The following is a 26,312-nucleotide window of genomic DNA, read 5'->3' on the forward strand; positions in this document are numbered from 1 at the left end:
ACGAATATAGTCGTGCGCAGACTTAATTGTCAAGGTACCTTTAGTGCGAACAAAGATTGCGCCTTCCCTTCTACGTTACACAATGAAGTGCAGTAATAAAAATATAAAATTAACTGTAAAACGATTAAATTAGGAAAATATTTGCAACATTTCTTGCAACTCGTCCGTGACTTCTTCGGGCGTCTATTTCCGGGTTATTTTCTAAAAACGAAATTTCATATAATAGATTGGGTTATTTCAGAAAAAAATTACCTCCAAAGGCTGTGCCTCGCGCTCAGGTCTACCATAATACTGTTATTGGGTATATTCAAAGGGACCCGACCGAATTTAGCAGTATTCACACGTTTCACGCCAGTCAGTCTTCGTCGTTGTTGTCTACCCAGTCCGCCGCCGAAGTTTTCGTTTATGGTTTTCATATTATACTTTCAATATTTGGACAGTTTTCGTCTTGCGCGATGTATAGCAACTGAAATATTATTACATCAAACAATGCCTTAGATGTTGGTCATTTCAGGAAATTCGAAAAAAACTAGTCAAATCGTGAATATTCGAAAATCGTAGTTTTCGTCCGTGCCACCAGTATTTTCATCGCGCACTACTTTTACCAATAAAAGATGATTTTTTTTCAGTCCGTGTTGTATTGAATAATATGTCTTACAATTACGTCGTACTATTCGCCTCCGAGATCATAACGACGAGGCTTGTTAGTTTTTTATTGCCAATGACGATTTCAATGGGAAAGAAACAATATTCCAGTGCATAATTAAATCGTAACGAGGCGACCGTAAGTTAAGCCGAAACCATTGCGCGTCGCTCTAGTGGAAAATATAAATACCATCGTAAATTCGATAGTATAATGTATAAATTATTATAATATCAAAGCTGTATAATGTATCAGTGTAATAACTTCGCTAATTTCTCGTGTGAAACGACCAGACAACGACGAATACAATACACAGAAACGTGTGCTTTGTGCGTATATATTATAAAAAACCGAAAATATTAACCATAAAAAAAACACATACTATACACGGTCTACAATATGACGAGGGAGTTTATATTATTGTCGTTCTTAACATAAAAAATGAACATTATTGTATGCAATGTGTTTGCGGTGTATGATATTATATAATTTAGCCTTCTAATTTGTCAATCGTCGCGGATGTCGAAACACCACCATGCATTATCGTCAAATAGCAGTATAATGATTGTTGTTACATCCGTTTTAAAAACCAAAAATAAAAAAAAGCAACATAATATTGTGTATTCCATTATAAAATCATTTGATCTTTGGTTTTATTTCTTTCATTTCGGTGGTCTGTGGTTATATGATAAAATAAAAAAAAACAATAATCGAATAATTTTCAAGTACATAGTAATATTTAATATCTATACCGTCATCGTCTCTATTTCCTGTATCGAACAATAATCATTATTATTATATTTTGTGATACAACAACGCTCTTGGAGTCGATGTCGATTTATTTTATCATCTGCCGTACCTTTGTGGGGAGGTTATGCATTGTGGGTACATACAATCTCCAGAAAAGGTTTAGGTGCGTTGAAATCGATTTTCTGAATGCTATATTATCGTAATCGAAAGCCAAATTTAATGCAGTAATAATAATATCGATTTCACCTACATGTTCGGTTATACCTAATCACTTTTTTCATATTATGAAACATGCAGCTGTTATACTTAGAAGTTAAAAGTGTTCATATCTACCGTTAAAAAAATTAATTTTTACTTATATACAAGCGCTCGTGGAGTGTATTTATTTTGTTTTAGAGCTAGTAAGTACCGATATAAATTTATCGATGCATTTTTTGAACTCATTTTCTTTATTTGAATTTACTCGGCCGTGTAGGGTGTGATCTATATACGTATAATATTTATAATATGCTTCACACGCACACACACCATATATATATATATATATATAACGCGTTCGAAATGTATTTACAAAAGGTAGGTACGCCTTACGAGTTTTTCCCATTAGAAATAAATTGAAAATCATCACATCTACAACGCTTGCCGTGTGTAGTACTTACCTTTATATACATATATAATGTACGTAAATCTATATACACGTTTTCGGGGACAAACAAACAATCTCCACTCTCAGAATATTCGGAAATCGTCGTCCTCTCTTTCGTTTCCGTCTCCTGTGCCGCGCCGAGGACTTAAATACGAGTGTGTACCATTATTGGTAGGGTAGGTACGTTTGGCGATAGTGTACCTACGTTATTTATATTATTGTGTATTCGATCGTATAGTCATTGTGTTTTGGTTTTTAAAGTCCCCCACCGAGGAGTACCGAAACGATGAAAAAAAGGATGTAGCGGTACGACGATATTGGAAAAATCCGATAGTAGAATGGATCGGCATTATACGCGTTTATACAACAGCAGTGTATCAATGCACTATATTGGTCAAACAAAACTCGCGTTGTTCGATTTCTTAAGCTTATATGAATCGACGGCTCTGCTTGTATATTATATTATACACAGACTTCGGACATTATATTGTATGATATCACCCTCTGTGGGTGATGCATGTTATATTTTCCAATGTACAGCCCTATATAATGCCCAAAAATGCTTATTATAATATTATACACCCTGAACGAGAAATACGACTCGGCTAGTGACGACGACGTCGTGATTATTATTTTTCTGTGTCCTCGGAAAGACGGCGGCCGTGCTCGCGGGGACCACGACGACTCCCCTTATAGCTTACGGTTAGGTATATAGCTGTATATTATGACTATGCTTTCTACATGCTCCACCACCGGCGCGGCTGGTCCACGGGATAATAATAACAATAACAAGACGACAGGTAGACACATATACGTATATATACCTCTGTGTATATGTATATATAATATATACATTATACGTATTATATAGTGGTGCAAGTGTGCAACCACCACACCCATAATGATTGTACGCCACCGCCGCCGCCGCCGCCGAGTCGTTCTCTGTAAACATATTTTCTCCCTTCTTTAATAAAACCCCCTTATTATTACTTCGTTCAAATATCGCCGCCACCATCATCGTCATCGTCGTTTTCGACAAAAATCTAACAATATGTACATTAATATGACCGAGCACATTCCAAAAAGTCCTACTCCTCGTCCACTTCCCATTGCTCCGTCTCTCTTCTACCTCTGCCGGTGTATTTGTATAACTATATGTACCTACCCATACCTATTTAATATCATTTTCAGCACTATCGCGGTGGCATACCTCTGCAGTTGTTGTGTGTGCGACATCAAACATAATAATACACCGATCGTATATATACATATATATATATCTAGTAGGAGTGGTCCCGAAGGTAAAACGAAATCGGGTTTCACATGAATATTTGGCAATCGAGAAATGAAATCTACAAGACATTTTCAATCGCGATAACACCGTTTTTTTCTTGGATTTTGCGAGGAAATTATGTACTTATATACGCCGTGTGCGCCTGTGTATTTTATACACTCCCATAATATACGGATCCGTCGTTTTTTGTCAAACTCGCAAATATCATATCTCCCTCGCGATCCCTGCGTAGCGTTTGATGAAGATAGAGAGAGAAACAGAGAGATACGGAGAGAAAGATAGAGATAGAGGGAGAGAAACAGAAAAAGAGTGAGAAAGAACTGATAGGCTGCACCATGTTCAATCGATTACCATCGGTCGGGACGGTATATCATATTATATATGTATATTCCCTAGACTAATGCTGCGGGATAAGACGACCGCCGCCGGTCTGACTGACAACACTATTAAAAAAAGGGTTGTATTATACGTATATTGTGTGTACTGTGAAGAGAAGTCGACCTTGAATGGGTGTCTTCAGTCGTCAATCGAAAACGGCTCGGGTTCGAGATGAATGGAACGGGTGGATCAGTGCGCGTGCGCCGTCACGTCGCTCATTATTAAACGCATATAATAATATTACAAAGGTACGCTGCCGCGGGTCTCGAGCTTGTTACACGAAAGCCCCGCGTCCAATCGCCGCGCGACACTCGACGACGAAAACCCACGGGCGCCGGCGACAACCGCGGTCGTGGTATATATAATGTGGTTTTCGAGGACAAAAGCCAAGGTCTTACAATAATACAATACAAAACATGTATATATATGTAATAGCTGCAGTGTGTCCTTGTCGAATTCGTCACACAAAAGTCGACACCTGTCCCTGTCGCGCGTGGGGTGTATCCGTACCGGACGCGTCGGGGTAAATCCGTGTTCGCGTTTAATATAATAATATTTTAATATTGTCATGTACCTACGTAAAAATTGTCTTGAAAATCGCTGTTATATCGCAGTCGGCTAAATCTCTCTCTCTCTCTCGTCGTCTCGTCCATTATAATATTCCGAATGCAGGCACCTATCTATTATGCGTGCGGAGGCGTAGCCTGTCGATCATCGAACGACGCCGCACGCACTAGTGTGCGCGTCGTACGCGCCACGCATATACTTACTTTATAATCGGCTTCTGGAGTCCTGCACGGCTCGTCCGACGCGTGAATTATAATGTTTCTCGTATAAAAATAATAATAATAATAATAATATTATGTATATGGGTACGTATAATATTGTAATAGCTCCAGCGGTATGTGAGGTGTGCAACAGATAGTTGTTGCGCTATGAGCGAGTGTGTGTGGACAGCCACGTTAACGAGCGACGGACTGACGGACCCGAACGTGCGACTTGGATTCTTTTTATTGTTTTTTATTATCAATGTGCCCATACACATATTATGCGCTATTATTTTTCTCTCCCGTTGGTTTTATACGGCTGTTGTGGCGGCAGAAGAAAAACGAGAATACTATATATAATGTCGTGTGCGCGCGCGCGCCGAATAATAATAATAATAATAATATAATTTAATGTGCGCGTTGTTTTTTTCATCTCTCCGTCAATCGTGTACATATTATTATTATTATTATAATATGCGGGACGACGGAAACGGTGTAAGCACACACACACACACACACACACACACTCGCGCTTGCGATATAATGTATTGGAGGTATATACCTATTACCTACATCATATATTTTATACGAGATATTATAATAGTAGTAAGTAATAGAATAGGTATATGGAGAGAAGGTCGGTCGGCCGCCGGTTGTAGATATATATCATATACATAATATATAATACGTCTGTATAGAAAATCGAACGGCCCCGTGGTGTTTACACGGCGGTGGCGGCGACGAGCTATTAAAGGGAAAAAATCTTATAGGCGTCGGACAATGTTATCTAAAATATTCATCTTAACGTTTGGCTTGGGGGCCAGGTTTCTTCTTCTTCTCTCTTTTTTTTTTTTTTTATACAATTTCGATCTATCACTTATAGATCTTTCGTTAGAATATTATTACGCGGTTTGTGATCAATCGTCGTCGATCGGTTCCAATAATAATAGTTAACTCCTGCTCATCCTACTCCTCCCCTTCATCCGCCACCGCATACTCTTCTTTACCATCGCGTTCATTAGCGAGGAATGCCAAAATATCACCGGAGTTTTTGGAAACGATTTTCGAAATCAATTGTGTTTATCTTTTGTGTACCAGTAATAATATACCTGAATAATATAAACTCGATGGTTTTGTTTACAAACCAATAAAAATTGAAACTCTAAACTATACATTATACATTTTTTTTTTCAAACCGTAAAATAAGTTGTTACTCCTCGCATAGTATACATACAGAAGTGATTTAACGAACCTTTTATTTTTAATGACCCTTATTTATTTAGTGATCGTCTTGGCCGTCTACTGATTTATAGTAATTTGTGTGACCAAATATATGTTTTCTTCTACACTCGGTTTTCTCCGAAACGGCATAAATTAAACTATAAATTAACGAACACAAAGCCCACGATATTTTTTTTTTAGATAAACAACAATGTGTAGTTCAACGTTGAAAAATATCAAACTAGATAACATTTATTAATTATATATTTCTTTTTTCGTATGTAATGTATTATTACAATCTTTTCGTATTTGAATGAAATTATTGTTTTCACCGTAGTGGTGTCCATTGTCTGCGCAAGAACAAAACTAAATATAGTAATATCATCACGTCACACGTTGATAATAATAATGATCATTGTAGCCGGTGAAAAAAAGAACCCGTCAAAAATGCAGGCTCTTGAAAGCACTTAAATTGTCTATACGGAACGCCGTGCAAGTATAGTACACCCGGCGCACTACGTCTGTATATCATATCTTATTATATTATCTTCGCGGGAAACGTGTAACACAAAAGAACCACACAACGAAACCTCCTCTGCGACGGTCGCCGTAACATTGTATTTCATAATGTAATTTTATTTATTATTTCCTGGTTTGGTCTTGAATCGAATTCGTTGTCCCGAGTCCCGCCGACCCTCGAAAAGAACATATAATATATACACACGCGGACTGCATCCGTTTGTAAGTGATGTCGGGTAGGTCTCGAGAGGGTCTCTTCTCGCTTATATTTTATTGTACATCATTCTACACACAGCACGCCGACCGGTGTTAGGGGCTGCAGTGATTTTCGAATTCTCGGTATACGCTTGAATAGAAGCGAAGTAAAAAATGTGAGAAAATTATATTATTATTATTATTATTATTATATATTCAATGTAACAAGTGTTGTTTGGCTTGAAACGAATTTGACTTTTGAACCCCCGCCGGGGTTTCCTCTCAACCACCGTCATACACGCTGCCGCACGGTGTATCCGTGTTGTTTTATTCTGTTAGATGCGACGGTGATTTTCTCTCTTACCGGACGGTAATGAGTGTAATGCACATTAATAATTGGGCCTATAGAAAAAAAAATGTTATTAAACAGTATGTGATTTATGTGTGCACCCGGCGGGGTGTGTTGTAGTACAGTGTAGTCGAATGAACGCGTATATTATAAACGTTTCCCTGCATACCTCGGACGCCGCTGTTCGGCAACCGCCTGTTGCTGCAGCGGTAACGACGAGACCGCGCGTGATGACGATGTGGGAACTCTGTAGGCCATAATTCGTTGTAGTCGTCAAATGTCTGGTTAATTGATTATTATTACTACTATTATTATTACTTTTATTATTATTATTAATGTGTGTGTATAAACATTGTATATGAGCTATAAGACCGTCGTTTGGCTTACAGATGTGGGAGATGCTCCTGTTGAGCATCTTGAAATGGGACGTGTCCGCTATCACGGCTCACGACTTCCTATGGTATATACTTAAAAGACTGCACATGGACACGGCCAAGCCGTTCGTGGACGTTGTTATCAAACATTGCGGCACTTTCATCGGCATGTGCGCCAGAGGTAAGTCGTATCAATAATATACATATTTAATTAATTTTGCTACATTATAATATTGTAATTTGGGTACACCACGATATTGTATCGTGATTGATATGCTGTGCACAGTGGCGTACCTGTGGTTTCTAAAGGGGGGTGGGAATAACTAAATCTAAACAAACTAAATTGTAATATTGTATGCATTATGTATAAATGCCAACCTAATTCATGATATTTACATCGTTGCAAACTAAAACTTATTTCCGCACATACCATGTTAAATCAGACTCAGGGCTGTGATGGGCACGTTTATATAAGATACGGTTGGTGATGTGATTTAATTTGTTTGCCATCTTGATTGTAAATAAGTTCAATTCAGTCCAGTAATTATTGTAATCTGTAGGTTCAAAAACCTAGTACCATATAGTTACCGATTTTATTTATGTATAATAATAGATATCAATAAGTAATAACTAAAAGTACAGTATTATATACCTTATTGAGAAAGCTCAAACACTTGACATAGTAATACTGTCTTACATACAAGTTTATTAGTTTTAAATCGTACCCTATTATAATAATTGGTTGTTACATAATTTTCGCTTTTATTCGTTGATTTTCATTTATTTTTTGAGTCATACTGTGTAGAAAATCGATTCTTTTTTTTTAATATGGTTATTTGCTTGAGACATTTTAGAAACTTCATAACATGTAAAAGATACATCTAAATCAAGACGGTTATGGCTTAAGATTACATTACATGGTGCACAAAGCAAAGTATAATGCATTTAGTTTTGCGTGTGAGAATTTACGTTTTTGCTCTAACTTTCGTACTTACCTGTTTTATTATTTTCTTGGACATGTAGGAGTTTATAAATCATAGGTGTTTTTTAATTAACTTATGTGGGGACTTGCATATATTATATTGTAACCATTTGTTTTGTGTAAGAAATTACCTAATCCGGGCCACACAAGTGTACCAAGTCTGCCGTGTACCGTATTGTTCGTCTTCTCCTGACCTGCGTGTCCGCTATATATTTTGTTGGATTGCGATTTTTTTTGATTTTTTTTTAGCTCAACGAGACAAGTGTTTCAAGTGAATTATAAATATTTAGAAGGAAATATTAATTATATTATGTTTATTTATATAAAGACACCACTCACGGGTATTATATACATGTTATGTATATACGTTTACTCGATTATCTCGACCTTATTTGGTTTCTCGCATTGCGGCATGATGTGGAGGGACCGGTTTACGATGAGCGGTGGTAGTTTAAACCGTGCTAGCAATCTTATCTCGGATAAATCTCGGCATCAAGTGTGTATGTGTGTGTGTTTAATGTGAGTTGAATAAAAACGTAGACGCGTAACTCTGCAAAAGGGTTTCGGATTTGTACCCGAGGATTTGCCTGACGCTTAACAACTAATGTATAAATTAAAAATATTCGAAGCGTGTGACGACTGCCTCTCCGCGCCACGATAGTAGTAACATGGTAATTAATAAATAAAACGACAAAATTATACCTTCGTCGTTGCATATAATTATATAATATGTACCAAAATTTAACAAAGAATAATAATAAGTACCTATAATATCACAAAGTCAATGGAGCGGTGGTCGTACAAAGGGAATCGTGGGACGGCGTGTGAACGTGTCGAGTTGTTTCGTCGCTTTCGAGGTCCATCCCTCGCCGTAAGCTAGTCGGCATTTCGTTGTATTATTATAAATTATTTTTGTGTTAAATAATAACTGTAAACGCTGTTTCAACCGCATAACAACATCACCGACGATATTACAATAGATATCAGAACATAATAAAAATTAAATAATAATAATAACATAATAAACATAATAATTTAACCTACGTTAAACACTTATTTTTCTTTCAATTTCTCCGGTGCCGAGCATTCACGATATGATTTCAATAACACATCCTATTCATTCCCAGCCGACGTTATCATATTACGATTTCGGCGTGCTAACGAGGCGTTCGTCCTTTTGACTTTCGACGTATTTTAGTATTATAGATTTTATGTGGAAAGACCCGATCGGCAATTATATTATTATCGGACGGTGTCCACTGCGTCGTCGGCGGACCGTGTTTTCAATATTAATCCTCGGCCGGATTCGCACGGTCGATAGTGCACGTCGTAATAAAAACGATAAATAATGATGATAAAAAAAAATCGCAGGCGGCCGATTCTTGCTGCACGACGACATTTATCCGTGTATAGAGGTGGTCCCAGCGTACACGTTATATTATATAGCTGATATATTATTATGTGTGCTAACCGCCACCGCGCTGCCGTTCGCATCGTCCGAAACGCGTCTCATTGTCTCTCACGTCCTATATACTTCGTGGAAAACGCCACGCAACAATCTCAAAGGAAACGTGCCGAATGAAATATGGTTTTCTTTTTTATGATAATGATTTTTAATAAAAATAATGATAGTAATAATAGTAATAATAATAATAATAATAATCACAATAACGACGACATTATTATATGGTTATTGTGATTATTATTATTTCCACCACCCCCACCGTCCCCACCATCCCCTTCGCGCACACCATGTATCATATTCGCACCATCTACACAATATTATACCTACTTAATATATTCCCACCGTTTATTAAGTCGCCGACGCCGCCGCCGCTGCCGATGGCAATAATTTGTTACACATTTTGCGAACGTTTTGATGCTTATTGCTGCCACTGCAGCAGTGCTACAGTATATAGGTACCCGCAGTGTGTGTGTGTGTGTGTGTGTGTGTGTGTGTGTGTGTGTGAAGTGGACTGCTCTGTCGTCGTTATAATACTAAACGTAAAAAAAAATAAATTTATTTTACATACCTAACATCAAAAAGTGTCAATAAAACATTTTCGAGACAATATACTACAGACGGTGATGCGGTGTACGTTATATTATAAATGTGGCGCATATGCAAGCACACACTCACAAAACAACTCATCGTAACTTATAATATCCGTTCTGAACGTTTATGTTCGCTTTAAGCGTACTTAAAATAATTGTATCGGCGGTGGTTATGGAAGTCGTGTCTTAATGTCTTGGTTTTGATTTTATGCCCGACGCCCCGCGCCCGTCGCCCCGTAAATAATAATTTCAACGGTCGTCCCGCTTCGTTGCTATGTGTACTGCGTATATTATTATAATATACGGTCATGTCCCTAGAAAATGTGTATAACACGTGAAAAATGTTAATTTCGAAAATATAATATTATTCAGGCCTCCCATAAAACCGTGTGTGTATGTATGTATATACATGGCGGCGTCGGCAGCGGAATAATATATTGTGGTTTGTGTTTACGTTATTAACCGGAAACTGCTTGTGCGACCGACAATCCTTCGGGTGGTTTGTTTTTCATTATCTGTCCGCAAGGTCAAACAACTTGGATATAAACAAAAATAAGGGTTGTGGAGGTTTTATTAAATCATTATTTTTTCTTCTCCGCTGGGAACCCGCAGTAATAGCTAGGAGACGAGACGCGACGCAACGATGACGACGATGACTAGTTCAATGACGCAGGGTCAACCGAAGTGCGTGTGTGTAAATGTCGTAACATATACAAAAAATATTCATCCCTCGCCCTGTCGCTGCCGTTCATCGTTAATGCTTACAATAATGAATGGAGGATGTGTATAAGCCCCGACATTTCAATGAGAATGCCTTGAATTTATTTTTATGGTTTTTAAAAACAGTATTAGATTCGTCGAAAGAGAGAGGGGGGAGAGAAAGACAAAGACAGAGCGAGACAGATAATGCAGCAGCGAGATTCTTATGCGTTTCTTATGTTATACGAACAGGCGCTTTCGATTAGCGGGAGGGTGAAAAAAAAAAACAAACCCGAGTTACTGCGCTATAATATTCGACTTTTTTTTCTGTTTTTTAAAAAAAAAAAATTGTTTTTTGTTTCAATTTGTTTTTTTTCCATATATCATAATATATAATAACATACGATACGGTCTCCGATGTCTTCCTCTACTCGTACATGTGTTGCTGCACCGTACATACAACGGTTGTGTGTGTGCATTACACATAATATACTACAAGTCATCTTGGGAATATCTTTGCCCGGCCAACATGTGTGCTCGTTGCACGGTTTTTATGTGATATTGTGTCGTCGTATGTCATATCTGCAGCAGCAACGCACGTCCATGGGGCCTAGTGAAAAACCGTAAAATCGAGCAGAACGCTCGTGGCCCGTCGATTTTTTTCTCTTCTGTTCGTCACGTTATGAAAAAAAAATAAAAAAAATAATGACATTTTTTCGGTTTGTTGACTGGTTGAGGTCCCATTTCACGAAATACATAATTTAGTGCATATACATCATACACTGCATAGTTCATAATGCGGTATCGTTTTAACGTTACCGTTTCCAATCTTATAATCGGGCACAAGTTTTCACACCAGTTTTTGGCTTATATCACATCACAGCCGCGGATAAAAAAAAAACTTACTACAAAATATATGATAATATAGATTTTTCACGTTGCCTCTCAAAAAATAAATCCATTTCGATCCGACTGCAACGCGTGTTTGGGCCGTGCGAATAGCAGTAGCGTAAATTAAATGGTTGTCGTCTCCGGTTGCTGTCTGTTCAATAAAAAAATGTATACTTAATACTCGGATAATCCATATTATATTTTTTACTCAAAAGTGACGGTTATAGTTTTTACACTTCCCATCTACATTTTATTATTTTTTTCCCATAAACTTTTCGAACCACATATTATTATAGTTACGTGCACTTATATAAATATTATTATACCCATTTGTTAATCACTAACATGCAGCAATGACGATTATGATATATATATATACCAACGTGCGCCGCTTTTTTACTTTGACGTCCACGTTTATTTTATTGTTTTTTCGTCCACTTATTATAATATTATTTTACGCAATGGACTCTGATCACATTTCCATCGACGATTTAGATTTTCTAGATTATCACCATCATAATATTATAATATTATATGGACTCTGCCGTTCTGTTGTCGTCGCTTACCACGCGGTTTTTCGGTAGTCGTTTGATTCCCGCTATCATAATAATAATAATTATTAATATTAAACCACACAGCCGCCGACCACAAAATACACTCACGGGTTATCGGCGGCAGTAGACGCGTTTTTTTTTTTGTGTCACACGTTGTCGTTATCTCGTATAATATGTGTGTGCGTGTGTGTGTGTGTGTGTGTGTGTGTTGTCTTACCCCGGCGGGACACACAACACATGCTGATGGCATCAAACGCGGCCGCCCCGCAACTCCGCGCCCGTACGGGGTACACAGGAACATTGCGTACTATACGCATATAGAGCCGCGACCGCGGTGGTCTCCGGCTTTATTATTATAAATATTAATTTTATTCGTGTTAATTATCCGTTTTTATTTCCCAGGATTATTATCTGGCCGACTAAAGGTGTTTGTGTTGTTCGGATAACGACCGTGCCCGGCATAATCCTATATCTATATATCTATGTATATTATATAGATATAAAATACTAAGTGCACAACACGCTCGCGCACGCATACAATTTATTATTTCAAACTGCATATTAAGAAATATTATTGTGTTTTAATTTAACAGCTTGTTTCGTCTTATTGTCATTGAATTTATATTTTATAACAATATGACAATACGAGCTTAGGGATATTAGGAAACCTATGTGCGCGTCGAACATGCTAAGCGATGTTCCTCTTGCGTCAATTGAGTTGTTGATACGTTTTAGTCGTGTTTATATTATGTACGTATTATATTATTATGTTTGACAGAACGGTCCTGTAAAAAACATACAACGTTTTATTTATTACGTATAGACATTTTCGTTTCAATCTATTAAACCTTTCAGACCTTGAATTCAATATTTGATGTCAGCATTTTTTCCATACTATACACGTGGTAAAGGGTTACAACTGTATTAAAAAATATTAAACAATATAATATATTATAATAATAGTTAGTTTTGATTATCAACGTATTAATTCACTGCTGCACATATGATAAAGTATATTATTGTCTACTAAAGCATTATCAAATGTTGGCCCCCTACATTTGGATGTACATAATATATAAATATATTATTATGTATTTATGCCTATCAGTACTTAATATGTGTGCAAAATAAATTTTGATCGACATCGTTCATTTAATATATTTATTATTTATATATACCTAAGTAAGTATATCATCTTCTATAATATCACTATGCATCCAAAGAGGGTCAATTACGTATAATAAGGCAAAGTACGTTGACACTGCTGCAGTGGCGATGCCCGGGCAACTAGTTTCTCCTTTTCGGTTTAATAAATACACTGTACGTATATACATATATATAATAATAATATCTAGTATATACGCATGCATTATATAATGAAAAAGAAGATGAAAAAAAAAGCCACACGTACAATTACCGATAAATTGGAATGCGATCTAATATAGCCAGCCGACGGTGGACTTCTGAAAATAGTCGAGACATTGTGGTGGCATTGTTCGGAAACCTATAGTCCTTGAACGGGGTTCAGGTTTTGTTGACATTCCAGACGTCCGGGAGTTGGTGGATACCTTTACCTAAAGTACCATAATATAATATATTATATGGTCCCTTCAAGGTCTCTTTCGAAAAAAAAGTCGTGATATCACTTTTTTTCTTCTTACACGCACGCTCAACGTAAACATTCGCTTGTTTTTACAGGATTTGTGCGTTGCATAATAATAACTTGTTAGCGTTGCATTGTACTACCTACCTACCTATATGTTACTATTACTATTACGCTCGGTGCAACGGTTTCACATTGCCGCCGCATTACAACCCCCTTGGATGTCTCCCAAAAACAAAATGGCGGTCGCGTAATGATATAGCTTGGAAAACCTACTGACATTCTCAAAACATATTATGACATTGCGACCACACAATGTTTCTGTGTGTTGTGCGTTTGTATAGAATTTGTACAGCCCAAAGAAATCCAACAAGACAATATTTAAAAGGTCATTTACAAAATATTGCCTGTAATTTTCCTTTATACTTCGACAATCATATAATACTACGCGTTACTTACTATAAATTATTTATTCATTTATTTATTCGCGTGGCGAGAAACAAGGAAACTGCAGTTGTATGATACCAATACTTATTATAAGTTCTATATTAACCGTGCAATAGAACGAGTCCAGTGCTTAACGACATTTTCACGATTGTGTTTTTTTTTAATCATATCAGTAGCAGTTAGTTATAGTTGGGCAAAACAAAAACCGGATAGCCCTCTTTTCCAAGTCCAATATCAGCTCATTGATTCCATTCCATTCGTCTGTGTGGGCAAAAGTGATGAAAACAAAAACGGTAGTCACTGTTAATTATTCATTGTGTGTACGTATTAAAAAAATGTACAGGAATGTGTATAGATTTAGCCAAACACATGCCGTGATTAGCTTTTTGATTTTTTGATTACCGATTCATAATATTATAATTTAGAGGTATAATATTTAGTGGACACGTTTTTGGTTGTTTCAATAGTTTACACAGTATTATATTATATTGGTACTTGCTTGAATTCTGATCGACACAATAAATTCGATATTTTATAATGTTCTTTGGTAACATTTTGCACATATGTCCGAACGTCAATTATCTACAAAAAAAAAACTGTATTAGTCCAACAAAACAACGTAATTTTTTTTTATTGATTTTTATTTTTTATTGCAAATACCTTTCCCGTCCGTGATGACTGCAAATACTCTTAACCCAATTATTATCTGGGTTGAATTGCAGGCAACATGACCCAGACCCGAAACGCCAAATTATCAGGGACAACCTGGATAAATATATAGCGCCGTTCACATTTAATCGTTTAGAAATATCTCTGGAGGCATTCTCTTAGTTTTTTTGTGTGTTTTATTATTATTAACAATTTGTAAAAAAAAATTCGTGTCGGATTTAAATAAAGCGTATAATTGTATATCAGAGACAGTGCGGGTTACAAGGTAATATCACAAAAATGTGACCAATAAAATTCTAATAACATTCAAGCGAGCCGCTTACACGTGTATTTTATTACAAGAGTATCTCATATAATAAAATGTGTATACATTTTTTATGTGGGGGCCCTTGGGAGAGCATGTAATATGTATATATATATATAGATTAGAAATATATGGGCTTACTGTCGACATTTGTCGTAAATACTGTTATCATTCGACTCTGATTATTATCCGTGAAATCTCTAGATGACATACTTAATTAGTTTTTTTTCATAGTTTTCTATCTCGACTAATTGCGATAAGCATTTTAGTTTATCAGACGTTACATTTAAAACGGAAGTACGCATTTTGGAATGCTACGTCTCACTATCCTATGATGTGACAGGTCAGTTATCAGTGAATCGTATTTTTGGGCAACTATAAAAACATTCCTGTTTTCGGTAATGTTTATTAACTAAAAGTTGTTTGGACGAGCTTCAAGGTTTTCCGACCAAAATTAATATATTCAAACATCAAATAATGAAATTCTAGAAAGTATAATCAAATATTTTAGAACCGACTACATAATAAAACAGTGTATATATTTTAATAAATTCCTTACACGTAAACATTTAATGATCACTATTCACTAATATATTACATTATTTTAGACATTATAAAACAACATAAAATATGAAAAACACGAACGAACACACATGATCACTACAATGTAGTGAATTCGGATTTTTTTGTACACATTTCGGTTTACATTATCGTCATAATATTTGGGTATACTAAAAACCGCGTGTATGTTATAAATATTATGTTGTAAACGTCGTATATACCGAACACTCGCTTCAATTTGGTATCTTATTTTTTAATTTCGAAAAAAGTTAAATGAGTTGCTATAATGTTGTATAGTATATCAATAAATACGATATTTTGTGCACAGTTTTCTGTAACTCTACAATACCCTCTTCCTCGCCGGCGTAAATACAATACGTTGGGCTATTAAAGTCGAGTTTGATGATTTTTTTTTCACTGAACTATGTTGCGAGGTGCGCGCTAGTCAGCTCACCCCACGACCGTGCAGTTCTCTGTGAAAAATGTACAACGTACAAATCGAGTAAAAAAAAAAAATGTCTCGTTGGTGGGTCGGTCTAACCAGCTGAACTAACCGTCTCATACACAATAATGCTCGTGACGTGGACAACACACAACAAAACGACGCACAATAGCACCACGTAATAATAATAACAATACGATCTAGTTGGCGCCTCCAATAACATACGCTTTTGACATACATAAAATCATAAAACACGGGTTGTGCGTGCGTGTGTTGTCCTCTGACTTGACAGCTCCAGTACCGCGAGCCGCTCGTTGTTTTCTCTCGATTCTGATTGGCGTGTCTGCGTGGTACATTGTGTTATAATATATTCGACGCGGTGGCGGCAACGGGTCCAAGGGCGACGCACAGACACACGAGACGTGCTTGCGCAAGGGCTTACATTTTTGCGTGCCCGCCAGACGTCGTCCTCGGGGGGCCCTTTGGGGAGAACGACTGCGTTCATTACATTCATTCTCGCTATTGTAACATATAAATGCAGAAGTAAATCGTACGATTGTGTGCCCGCGGGATTGGGCTGATCGATGTGTATGTGTATGGGAAGGGCTTGTTGCTGTATATTATATTGTATATTTATGCACGGACATCGAAGACAGTATACACGTTTTTAAGTGTTATTCGGTGTGCTTTTTTCCGTTTTTCTTGACTATGACAAACGTTTTTTTTTTTTTTTCATCTACTTTGTACGTGCGTTTTATGTCCATGCAGTAATGCCACCGCCCTCCTCCCGTTGTTTCCCCACCGGTTGACGCGACAACCGTCCGTGATGTTTGCGCATGATCTACAGCGGCGGAGGGGGCCACGCATGGGATTTATTACGTTTTATAATTATTATTATTATACGATTGTGCGCTCGACGATCGCTTTTCCCTTAGGTCGTTCTGACCCCCCCCCCCCGCTACGTCGTCGACCGCATCGTCCTTCGGCATTCCTCGCCTAACCGTTCCCACCCAACCACCCTCCGATGGCGCACCCTGCCACAACAAAACGATGATTTTTTCTTGCTGTAACCAAACCCCGTGCATTTTTGGGTAACTGTGGTCTAGGCAATCATGCGATTATCATCCCGGAGGCTAAAACCCTGTTGGCCATAAACTATTCTGCGGTGGAAAAAAAAATTTTATTTGGAAGATGAAAACACGAAGACTTATCGTCGTAAACACTGCTCGATTTGCGCCGAATACAAAAGATTAAATTTTACTTTGTTTTTTTTCAAGCTCGTGTTTAACAATTCCACCGCTTCTTTGCATAATGTACGATCGTCACATCAGCAACTCACACAAATGGTAACCTAACCAGTGTCGTGTCGTGTACAAAAACATCGCTCGGCGGTGTTCCCGAGGAATTTAATTATGTCTATATAATATATTATTTTATGCGGCCGACGAGTAGTGTTTGCACTGCGACGAGAAACGATCGGAATACAATCGAACGCGACGTTATTAGACAATATTATTCGCCCTCCCACTTGTTCTCGTCCGAGACGAGAGTTAGATATTAATCGCCGACCGGAATATTCTGGTCAAATCGCATGTGAAATACAATATCGAGATATTTAACATAATGCTGTCGGTTTATAATATAATACGTACACAGGTACGTTTAATATACGGTTTAGGGTTTACGATAATATTATTATTATTATGCAAACATTTCATTCACGAAATCGGTTTACGCGCTCGGGACGAGTACAAAGAGAACCGCGGCGAAACGATATTTGGAAAGTCGACGAAATTATGTGGCTGGCCTCTATACACGGGTTATTCTAGACGGCGGCGGTGGCGTGGTTGATATACACGATATAATATGGTAATATAAATATATATTCTATATTACACGGCGGCGGAGGTGCTGGTATGCGGTATACGGACGTTTTTTGGACGAAACCGGGAGACGATATTTTAGCCCAAACGACGCGTGTAAACGAGACGACCCCTGCCTGCGCCTATACGATACGCGCAACAGTTAATCATATATGAAAGTGGTAGGTAGGTTATCCTATACACCGCTCCGGTTAGTGAGCCGGCGGTGTGCACCGTCGTCTACCGTTTGATCATCCCATGGCCGTACAGAATACGTACTGCGCAATATTCGAGTAAAAAACTAAATACCTAAAAAGTATATAATGTTATAATGATAATATATACCCGGCCGACAGACCATTGCCGCCGAAAAACCGTGTTGACCGTTGCCCGTCGATCCGCACGATATGTAATATTATAATATGCTCGACAACAACAAAACCTGCCTAATATCATAATAATATGTAGTGTCCGGAATTGCGGTTTCACTTGGATCTCTCGATAAGAAAACAAACACTACAGCGCTCATAAACATTCGAATCCGTTTTTGACCTCTCTCTCTCTCGCTCTCTCTCTCTCTCTCTCTCTCTCTCTCTCTCTCTCTCTCTCTCTCTGTCTCCCGTATTCGTATCCTGCGCAAATACGATCTACACGCGGACGGCGAGTTGTTCTTGCGAAGCTCGTTTATTTTGTTCCCCCGATCATCAGAGTGCAGGTTGTGGTGGCGGCGGTGGTTTTAATTTGTTTTGCGCCACCGACAAGAAGAAGACGACCTCTATATTATTTTATTATTATTATTATTATTATTATTATTATTATGTATCGTTTCCCTCGAGCATTATACCGTCGTCGGTGGTGGTGGTGGGTGGTGGGCAGGAGGAGTGGTAGTAGTATAAGGGCGGAGATTCATCAGTGGTGTTCCGTCGCCGTGGCCGCCGCCGATTATGATGTCTTCGTCGGGCGGGAGGAGGAGAACGGCGGCGCGGCGGTACGTCACCACCTCCCCTCTTTCCCGGGGGTTGTCAGTTGTCACACGACGTTCTCTCGATCGTTTATCTCTCGTCCGGCGGCGGCGGCGGCTCCCAACGCTATGCGCTACCACAATACCGTCGCACCGCCACTGCACCGTTACCGACGACCGCCACCGCCACCGCCGCCGCCTCCGACCACGACTCCGCTACAAGTGACGGCCACTAACCAGTACCGGTGCACGCTCGCGCGTCTGAGTGGAAATTTATGGCGCTGCGTCGCATTGTTTTTATATTATACACACACACACACACACACACACACACACACACACACACACACACGCACAAGCACACATTTATTACATACGTTTTATGCTTAACGCGGCGATGGCGGCGGTCCCATATCGTCGAGATTTATTAAGTAATCACGGGCACATATTTTTCTCCCTCCTATGGCGTGGCGCGTATTTCATATAATTATTTATAATATTTCGTTGATAAAAAAAAATTCAGTCACGTACCCGACTTCCCCGAGTGAGCGCCCGCCGAGTGCGTGCGCGTGCGTGTGCGCGATCTCTCGCTGGCGCGCGCGAGAGAACATGGAGAAAGATCGAGTTGGCGAAACAAAGGACGGTGGTGGTGGCGGTGGCGGCGGCGGTCGTTGAGAAGAATGCGGTGCGCAACATATGATTTAGACCACCGGCATCATATATTAATATATCATATACGTATACGACGGAGAGAAACAGAGAGAGAGAGAGAGAGAGAGAGAGAGAATGAGTGAGTGCGTTTGTGTGTGCGTTTATGTGTAAGAGAGAGGGACAGGGATATAGTGTGTGTGTATGTGTGTGTGAGCTGCTTTGAGTGAGAGATGCGTGGTGTATATAGGAGAGAGAGACCGAACCGCTTTGGCCCCGGGCGTCTAGACTATTATGCGTTTGTGTGTGTGTGTGTGTGTGAGTATCCCGACTAGACCGTTGTCCGACGAGAATTGGAGTGAAAACAACAGTCTAAAAACTATATGCTGCCCCCCATCCCGCAGCCTCCGATCTGTACAGTTCCGACGAATTTCTTTGGCCGTGCAATCCGCACGATTTCCTGCAGACGACACGGGACAAGCTCTATATTCGGTCCACCAGCGCGAACTCCGCCAACAAACGCCGCTTGCACGAATCGTTCGTTTTCTAATCTAGATGTTTCGAAAGTGATTCTAATTATTATGATGTATAACTTTTTCAATTGAGACCGTTTTGAAGAGGTTAGGGAATGCAATAAATAATCTTTTTTTTATAGTTTAACCGTCTGCGCCTTAGTAGCAATCCGGAGATGTTCTCATCCTCGGGGGGATGGCACAAACCCTCCAGTCACCCCCTATATAGATAAGCATATGAATGGTAGATTCCCACCACACCGTATACATAGCCGTACAAGATTTTTTTTTCAACCGACAAGTTTTTTATTAATTTTTTTTTTATTGTCGTCGACGAACTCGACGCCGCGCCGCTCCGTGTAATATATTATTTTACGTAGCTATATACTCACACGCGTCTATTATCGTATCATCATTATTATTATTATTGTAGCGGCACAGCACTCGGACGGCTTGTATTATAATAATATATTATATTATATACACATAATGTAGAAAAGCATAATAGGTATGCCGGCCGCTGACGGATTGTCCGAGTCCCCGAAAAAACAACACGTGTTGGTTATATTATACATCGCACACACAACAACAACAACAGCGACGAGTGTATTATAAATATGATAATAATGTGTAATATATTTATGTACTGTACACGCACCGGTCGATTTCCACATCGCGTCCACGCGGGTTATACACGAGCTCACACAATATAATAATATTAATAATAGTAAATACGCATATACACGTCGTAATAACAATAATATTATACATCTAAGCATCTCGTCTCGTTACCGAGTGCCCCCCGGAGAAGCGCCGTTAATAGGCGGGCGCGAGGGGGTCTGTTCTGGGGGTCCGCTGCGGCGGGGAGGAAGGCCGGTGCCGATCGTGTCTCCGGGCGCCGCGTCTCGGTATAGAGTGTATAATAATAATAATAATAATAATAATAATAATAATAACAACAATAATAATAACGTAATAATAATAAATAATAATAACGTTATAAAGTTTATTATATACGAAAACGTTGAAATATTATCTCGTACATAATACACGGTTGCCGTCGTATTTTTTTTAATAGCGGTTTTCGGCCGAAGGGTGACGTGAGAGCAAAACATATAATATAATATTTTATTGTTTGTCAAAATGTGTTTCTATCGACGATTCCCTCTCCGCGGCAAATGCGTCCGCGAAATATCTGTGCCGCGCGGTCTTTTCCGTTATTTTTCTCGTCTTGCGTTTACAAAACACCATGATGTTGTCGTAGTATAATAATATTATTATTAACATGCTTTATACCCACCTCGCATTTGCATGTATTATTTTATTGTAGAATAATAATGTGTAGTTGCATAATACAGTGTGTCGGTATTCTTTGACGTTGTAGTATAGGAATATAATATTATTTGATTGTATTTCATTACTATAGGTCTCGCACTACATATTGTTATTTTGAACATTTTATTTTTCAAACATATATTAACGTTTGTCGTTTGCTGTTGTGTTTCAGACTATAAATTTTGCTCGTACAAGCCCAGCGTGATCGCCGGAGCCAGCATCGCGGCTGCTCTCAATGGACTGGAATACGCGGCCATTTACAAGTACGACTTGTTCAATAAGCTGCACGCCATCACTGGTTCTAAAAAGGTAAGCCTTTTTTAACAACAGTATAATAATATATTATCAAATCGATCGTGTAGACGGGGAAGGGTTGGAATACGCGCATATATATGCGAAATAAATGTAAAAAAACATTTTTTGATAAAACGCGTTACATTCATTAATGTCATGCCGATTTTGCCTGTGTAGCTTAAAGTAATTTTTTTCGGGTGGCGGGAAACATAATGTATATTTTTTTATCCATTGTCTCTAAAAATATAGTGGGAGAGGAAAACGACGCCCTTCTATCGAGGAAAAAATTATTGCCGAAAATAAATCCGTCCATAATACATGCGTCCTTGAAGTTTTGTAGGATTATAAAATTAGTGAAAATATAGCATTAAGTATAAGTACTTAATAAGTACTACTTTAATATAGCATTAACGACTACAGAATATAATTTATTATCAAAATGCACAAGAAAAATAATATTCAATCACAAGGTGCACAAAAAAAAAAAGTAGTTTTGTAAATTAGAGATTGAACAGGGCCGGGGACAAAACAATATGTTTGCCCTCACTATAAAATGTAGGGGCGCAACTGCCTACCTTGACCTCCTGAATTACGATTACGCTTCGTATGTTAGAGAAAGAAGCAGATTATATAAAAACATCAAAGTTATGTTTAATAATAATTTATTGAATTATGATTAATAATTATACTGTATAAATATTTTAAAAAAATATATAAAACGATTACTCCGTAAATTTAGTCGAACGTCGAACGGACGTATAACTTTTATACAACCGCGATTGTAGCACCTAAATAAATCGTAATGTTTTAGATATTAAATTAATAACCAATAACGTTGCCGTAATCCGCGGATACCGACTTAATCTGCCTATTGACACAAATATGGTTTACACAACTGCGCAAGCTTACAAGGCGGGTACGCCCCAAAATTCATCTCTTCTTCTGAATTTAACATAATATCATGTTTTCGTTTTCTACCTGTTAACATAATGTGAGATTTCCTTCTCATTATCCCTCCCCCCAAGATGATTTATAAATAATAATGATAAGCGAGTGCGCGTACTAAACATCCGTTTTAGCACACACAAACGGAAATATTTTAATATCATCATCGTAGGTATGTTATATAGGCAAACTACTGACTCAGTCATATGCATAATATTATAATTTACAATACGACGACCGTATAATTATAATAGTAACAATAATTATTATTATTACCATATTACAATCGCCGCCCGTGTGTGATGTTTTCATTCGACTTCAATCGGAAGTTAATTAACAGCACAATCCTGCTTTTGCCCCGCCGCCGTCGCAATTCGTCGCCATTCCACTTATTTAAATTTCGAGCTCTCCCCTCCCACCAATCGTCGCCCCGCACACTCGTTTATAATAGAGGTATACGGACATAATATATAATGATACGTGATTAATATTATACACTGAATAATAATAACTCTTCGTCTCTTCCTGCTCCGTCTGCACAGACCTCGTGTTTCGCGCTAATGGTAAGTCCGATGACTATGAATTGATTAAATCTTCGCTTTAAACACGCCCCAATAACCGTCGCAATATTTTATTATTCCCACACGGCAGTGCGATATTAATTGTCGATCCGTTTCATTCGTCCCTCAACCTCCCCCGTCATCACTTTCGATTAAAACGATGCCCCCACTCCATCCCCGCCAACTGGCATGCGTTTGGAGGGCTTTTCATTAATCGCGATGGTCGTTTTTTTTTCTCCAGGAGGTTTTGAAGACTTGCCAAGAGCAGATCGAAGCAATGGTCGAGGCCCACAAGAGACAACGCAAAGAATTGGATTACCAAATGTACGAAAAGCCGTACGACAAGACTGCCGAGTCGGACGATAATACAAACTGTTGGATTTGAGATCGTCGTCAGACTTATAAAAAAAAAAAAATTTGCTAGGAAAAAACTGCACAGAAAAACAAAACAAAACAATTTTTATTCCGATTTTATATTATTATTATTATACTCCACTACAGTAAATTTCACCTGTTAGGTGCAACCAAACCAATCGGTGATAAATCATCGGTCCATATATATTACACATTTTACACACAACAATAATTATAAAACGCTATATCATACCTATATACTGTTTAAGGTACTCGGATATGGTAAGATTTTTGACTTTCAGAAGCACTGTAATAAGATTATTAGTTTAGTCTTAAGATTAGGTTTTATGATTATTTTGACTTTATTATTATTATTTTTTAATGGGGAAGGCAATAAAATACGCTTCATGTTTCCGTACATATAATGTTATTACAATAAGATTATTATTATTATTATCCACAGCAGCTCCGGTTTATTAAACAGTGTAATGGTGATTGTTTATATACCATAATATAATATTATAAAACCAATTTTTCATTAAACAGCTCAACGCAATCCAAAAACGAAAAAAAATTCAATTTTCATAGAAACATCCTAAATAGATTCTGTGAATCCCAACCGATCGCGGCAGGGGTATTAGCGGATACTTATAATATACATCGAACGACATTGTGTTTTATATTTTATTCGTTTCCGTTCATACGCCACCGAGATTCGATTTAAATGTACAGTAAAGTGCGCCGGTAAGGCTACCTATATAACCAACATATTCCTAAAATTTTATTAACCTTTAAGTTATATCAAAATAGATAGATATTTTATTACATATTATTTTATTATATTTACTTACAATTTTTTTTCTAGCGTTTAAGGTAGACTCGCCGACCCAGAGTTTAGCACATGGTTGGTGCGACATTTTTTTTAAAGATCTCTTGTGTCGGCAGTCTTTTTTTTATATATATATATATATATATATATATATTTTAATAAAAAAGCTCAAGTTTCCATTGATAGATAAAATATCACTCACGATTTTGCTTTCTTTGTACTTCCGAACGTTTATACACTTTTACATGAGTTTTGTTTACAATAATTAATATTATATTTAAATGACAATCGCATACCTTATACTTATATTGATTCCGATTCCGACACGAAGAACGTGTTATTCAGTTTTCAGGCTTCTCCACACATTTTAATTTTAGTTTTATATTCACCGTTTTTCAAAGAGTACAAAAATCATAATAAAAAAATAATATGGTTAAAGAGGAAAATTACCGTTATTTAAGATTTGTTTGCTCCACTGGGAATACCGATATAATTTAATTAATTTATTATTTTTATTATTATTATAATATATATTTTTTTTCGTTAACGGTAAGAGTTTTATAAAAAGTATTTTTAAGTATGTAGCATACACCGTTGTTCTATTATTCACATTGTCCCTCTCCATTATCCATTATTTAAAAATTCGGAGAGAAATCTACGAAGAAAAACGATAGAAATCACGTCTTCCACAGGCCTCAAGTCCGCGTGAAGCCATTGGCTTCCCGAGATTTGTCTCTTCCCCACTCCCCCCAAATTAGCTTCGTTGTGTGGATAATACATATATATATATATATACCGACGGGACGTGGGTTAACGGCTCGGACAAGGAGGGACGAAATAATAAGGAAACACGAAAAAAAATTTAAAAAACGTGTTTTTTTGTACACGCACACCACATACATACCTCAGTTCCAAGTTGATTTATTTTTTATTATTATTTTTTTTTTTCCATAGTAGTAGAAGTAGTCGTATAATACTTAATATTAATAAATAGTAATAGTAACGTATATAATAATATGTAAGTCCTGGATGTGTCCCGAACCGCGTGTAAAAATATATAATATAACTCCGTCCCGACGGCTAAAATCCGATAAAGTGAATCGGGTGGAAGGGGGGGAACGTAACGTTTCGGCCTCGTTATAATTATTTTAGAATGTAAGTCGCACCACAAACACATACACACTTTTATGTAATATTATAATGATATTCTATGTATAATACATATGATAAAATATAATAAAATATATACCATTTGGTGAATTTTAGTTGCTTAGAGAAAAATTTATATAATATTATTTAATACATAACATATATATATATACATATATAACTACCCAAGTTGAATTCTATATAAATATAAATAATAAAACATAAAAAAAAAATGCTACTAATCTCTATAGTTTTGCACTGTTATCAACGCAGTTGTTTTTATTATTATTATTATTATTATTATTACATTTATATATATATATATTAAATTTTTTTTTCCACACCGGCTATTTCAACTTTTATTTTCTCCCGATTTATTTCTACAGCCTTTATACGACTGTTGAGTGTCTGCAAGGAAGTGGAAATACATTTTAGAATTGTTACCAACCGAAATAGTCAAATAAATATTTGGAATATAATATAGATTATAATACCATGTTTTCATTTTTTTCATTTATTA

The 26,312-nt window shown here is 37.4% G+C and overlaps 1 protein-coding gene across 1 annotated transcript in view; it reads left to right on the top strand.

Annotated features, from left to right (window-relative positions):
• Positions 1–25,602, top strand: part of LOC111034827 (G1/S-specific cyclin-D2-like) — a 58,481-nt gene extending 32,879 nt beyond the window's left edge. The window contains exons 3-5 of the mRNA XM_022316213.1: positions 7,152–7,317; positions 21,834–21,970; positions 23,702–25,602. Coding sequence (XP_022171905.1) covers positions 7,152–7,317; positions 21,834–21,970; positions 23,702–23,845 — 447 coding nt within the window. The 3' untranslated portion in view covers positions 23,846–25,602. The remainder of the gene's footprint in view (positions 1–7,151; positions 7,318–21,833; positions 21,971–23,701) is intronic.
• Positions 25,603–26,312: the final 710 nt, after the last annotated feature.

Source organism: Myzus persicae, unplaced genomic scaffold (assembly GCF_001856785.1).
Source record: "Myzus persicae strain clone G006 unplaced genomic scaffold, MPER_G0061.0, whole genome shotgun sequence".
Classification (NCBI taxonomy): domain Eukaryota; kingdom Metazoa; phylum Arthropoda; class Insecta; order Hemiptera; family Aphididae; genus Myzus; species Myzus persicae.